The 3646-nt window shown below is 37.6% G+C and overlaps 1 protein-coding gene across 1 annotated transcript; it reads left to right on the forward strand.

The window, feature by feature from the left end:
* The first annotated feature begins 347 nt into the window (after positions 1-347).
* Positions 348-3052, forward strand: LOC119589759 (adhesive plaque matrix protein-like). The gene is made up of 3 exons (XM_037938334.1): positions 348-377; positions 1880-2017; positions 2389-3052. Exons 2-3 carry the CDS (start codon positions 1880-1882, stop codon positions 2824-2826), a joined length of 576 nt encoding a protein of 191 aa, XP_037794262.1. The 5' UTR covers positions 348-377; the 3' UTR covers positions 2827-3052.
* Positions 3053-3646: the final 594 nt, after the last annotated feature.

The following is a 3646-nucleotide window of genomic DNA, read 5'->3' on the forward strand; positions in this document are numbered from 1 at the left end:
ACACACACACACACACAAACTCGTACAATCACACATACGCACACACACACACACACACACACACACACTCGTACAATCGCACATTCACACACTCACATACACATACAAACACACACATACAACCACAAACACACACACACACAAACACAAACATCCTCCCACACATCTCCCCTTCTCTCCCACCCCCACATAATGCACACACACACACACACACGCACACCCAATCCTCTCGTCTGCAAAGTTCTGTCTAATCACTCAACATGGTTACACATCGTGGCAGGTAACAGGTAGCACTTCGCTCGGTATAAAAGCCAAAAGGCATTCCAATCCAAGTCAGTCTCCCCTCGAGAAAGCTCAAAGACACACGACCTCGCAAGGTAAGTGTTTGGTGGGGGGGAAGTAGCTGGTTAATTCTCACTTTCTTCTCCTTTTTTTATTGTTTTTTGTCTCTTTCTTCTTCGTTTCTTTTCGTGATTTTTTTTTAAATTTTTATTTGTTTATTTTTTTGGGTGTTTGTTCGTTTTCCCGTTTTCTTTGCGTGGTTGTCGTTTCTCCGTTTTCTTTTTCGTGTCACTTCTCATTTTCTTTTTTATCTTCTGATCTTCTCTTTCTTTTACCCTCTCCCTTTCCCCTCTCCTCTCCTTTCTCTCCTTGAACCTTTCCCTTTTCCATATTCTTCCCTCTCTTCCCCTCTCCCCTCATTTTTCCACTTTCCCCTCATTCCTTTCTCCTTTCGCTTTCTCTCTTTTTCTTTTCCCCTCTCTTCCCCTCTTTCTCTTTCCTTGCTACTTCCTTCCTTCTCTCCCAGTCTTTCTCCTACTTCTTCATCTCTCCTTTCTCTCTTTCACCTCTCTTCCTTTTCTCTATAACCCCCCCTCCCCTTCACTTTCCTTTTTTTATACCTTCTCATTATCTCATTATCTGCCCTAGACCCCTTTTGGTACTTTCTCCTCTTCCCATACCTTTTCACTCTATTTTCATATCTTTTCGTCCGTCTGTCTTCTCTTCCTTTCACCTTCCCTTTCTTCCTTTTCCGCTTTCTCTCCCCTTTCTTTGACTTTCCTTCTTGTTCTTTGTCTTTTACTCTACTATCCTCCCCCTTCACCCCCCCCCACCTACTCCTCTCTTCCCTCTCTCTCCCTCTTCTTGCCTCCTCCTTCTCTTCTCATACTCCGTTCCCTCCCCTCTCTCTCCTCTCCCTCTCCCTTCCCTCTCCCCCATCCTCTCCCCTCCCTCTCCCCCATCTTCTCCTCTCCCTCTCCCCCATCATCCCCCTTCACTCTCCCCTATCTTCCCCTCTTCCTCTCCCCCTCCCTCTCTCCCTCCTTCTCCTTCTCCCTCCCCCTCTCCCCTTCTTGCCCCTCCCCCCCTTTTCTTCTTGCCGTCGAAAGCGTGACCGGAAAAAAAATTCTAAGATGAACTTAGGCAATCAAGCGTTGAACATTTTCTTTTTCTCTCTCTCTCTTCATTTCCCTATATTCTAGTTTCGTGTTTTCATTTTGTTGTTGTTGTTGATTTCTACTTTCAGTTCATTCATCTATTCATTCATTCATTCTCGGAGAAAGAGGGGTGCAGCTGGTCATTATTCGGTATTAATGAGTTAATTAGGGTTTGCATTTCAATATCGCATCTATTTTGAAAGTTTCCTTTTGTTATTTCGAATTTGTTGTGGTTTATTCTCTCAGTTTGTTTTCATTTTGTCTCATTATCATACTTGATCAATATTTATTTTCTCCTCTATCTATCTATCTATCTATCTATCTATCTATCCATACATTCATACAATATAAACATAATTCCTTACCCATGAACTAATGATCAAAATCCCACCGTTCTCGCACCAAAAAAAAAAAATAATAAATAAAAAAAACACTGCCAGATGAAGCTGACCTCGTTGGTAGTGTTGCTGTTGGCAGTGTTGTCAGCGGTGGTATCAGAGCCGACCTACAAACGACGAAGACAAAGATGTTATGCAAAAGTGCAATATGTTCCTCATTACGAGACGGTCTACCAACAGGTCAGTTCACTCTTTATATTTTGCTAAGTGTAAATAGTCAGTCAGTTAGTCATTAAATAAAAGGGTAAATGTATGATATATGTATAAAGGATGCAATTCGTGATGTTAATTCTATTAATTTTTAATCAATATAGTTTATAAGAAGAGAGAGAGAGAGAGAGGAAAAAATCTCTCATCTATATTTGGTCAACATGAATATCAGTGCACCTTATTATCATTAACTCTCGCAACCTATCTAATAACACTTTATATCCTCATTAGTTAATATCATTAGTCATTATATGTACTGATTCTATCTACCAATCCATTTATCTTCATTATTATTATTATTATTATTATTAATCATTATCGTTTTCTTTTATCTCTTCAAGGTCCCGGTTTACGAGACGATCTACCATACCCAAGTCGTGCCAACCACAATCTACCAGACACAGTACGTCACCCACTACAACACCCAGCATGTACCGCAATACATCCCCCAGTACGTCACGGAAACGGTGTACAAAACCGATGTCCAGTACGTCACGGAGACAGAATACCAGTACCAGACCCAGTACAGTCCTTATTACGTCACCACGACGGCCTACGCACCCCAGTACATCACCGATACTCAGTACCAAACCCAGTACGTTACCACGACCCAGTACCAGACACAGTACAACACCCAGTACGTCCCCCAGTACGTGACTACGACGCAGGTGCAGTACCAGACCCAGTACCAAACGCAGGTGGTACCCCAATACCTCACTGTTACGAAGACCGAGCAGGGGTACCAAACGCCATGCCCACAACTGCCTTATGATTACTAAAGACGTTTTATTTTCCTGCTCTTATTATTGTATTTAATTTTTTTTTTGTCTGTTGTTGTATGTCATTCCACATTCTCATCATAAATTCTATTGTATTTCCTATTTCGTTGACTTTATTTACCTTATTTTCCGTTGATTTAATTAAATATATTACACGTCATATGCAAATGATATGTATTCTATATTTTCCCCTTCATAGAATCGAAAATATTCTAAAATACAAAATGGAAAATACAGGATAAATACCAAGAAAAGTACCAAGGCTTTAAGTATTATAAATGAAAACATAATAATAAAGATGATGATGGTGATAATGATGATGATAGTAATAATAAGGAATATAGTAATAATGCTAATGACGAAAAAATTATCAATAATAATAATGGTGATGATGATGAAGATGACGTTGGTGATGACAACAGTAGCGATAATAATGATGATGGTGATGATAATGATAACAACGATGGTAATGATAATAACAATGATAGTAATTAACAACAAAATAACTATACTAATCTTAAAGATGATAGGTAAAATAAAAATAAACGTGACCATACAGAAAAAAAAATAATGATCAATATACTACTACTGCTGCTGCTAATAATAATAATAATAATAATAATAATAATAATAATAATAATAATAATAATAATAATAATAATAATAATAATAATAATAATAATGATAATAATAATAATAATAATAATAATAATAATATAATAATAATAATAATAATAATAATAATAATAATAATAATGATGATGATGATGATGATGATGATGATGATGATGATGATGATGATGATGATGATGATGATGAT

Source organism: Penaeus monodon, chromosome 26 (assembly GCF_015228065.2).
Source record: "Penaeus monodon isolate SGIC_2016 chromosome 26, NSTDA_Pmon_1, whole genome shotgun sequence".
In the NCBI taxonomy this organism is placed as follows: Eukaryota; Metazoa; Arthropoda; class Malacostraca; order Decapoda; family Penaeidae; genus Penaeus; species Penaeus monodon.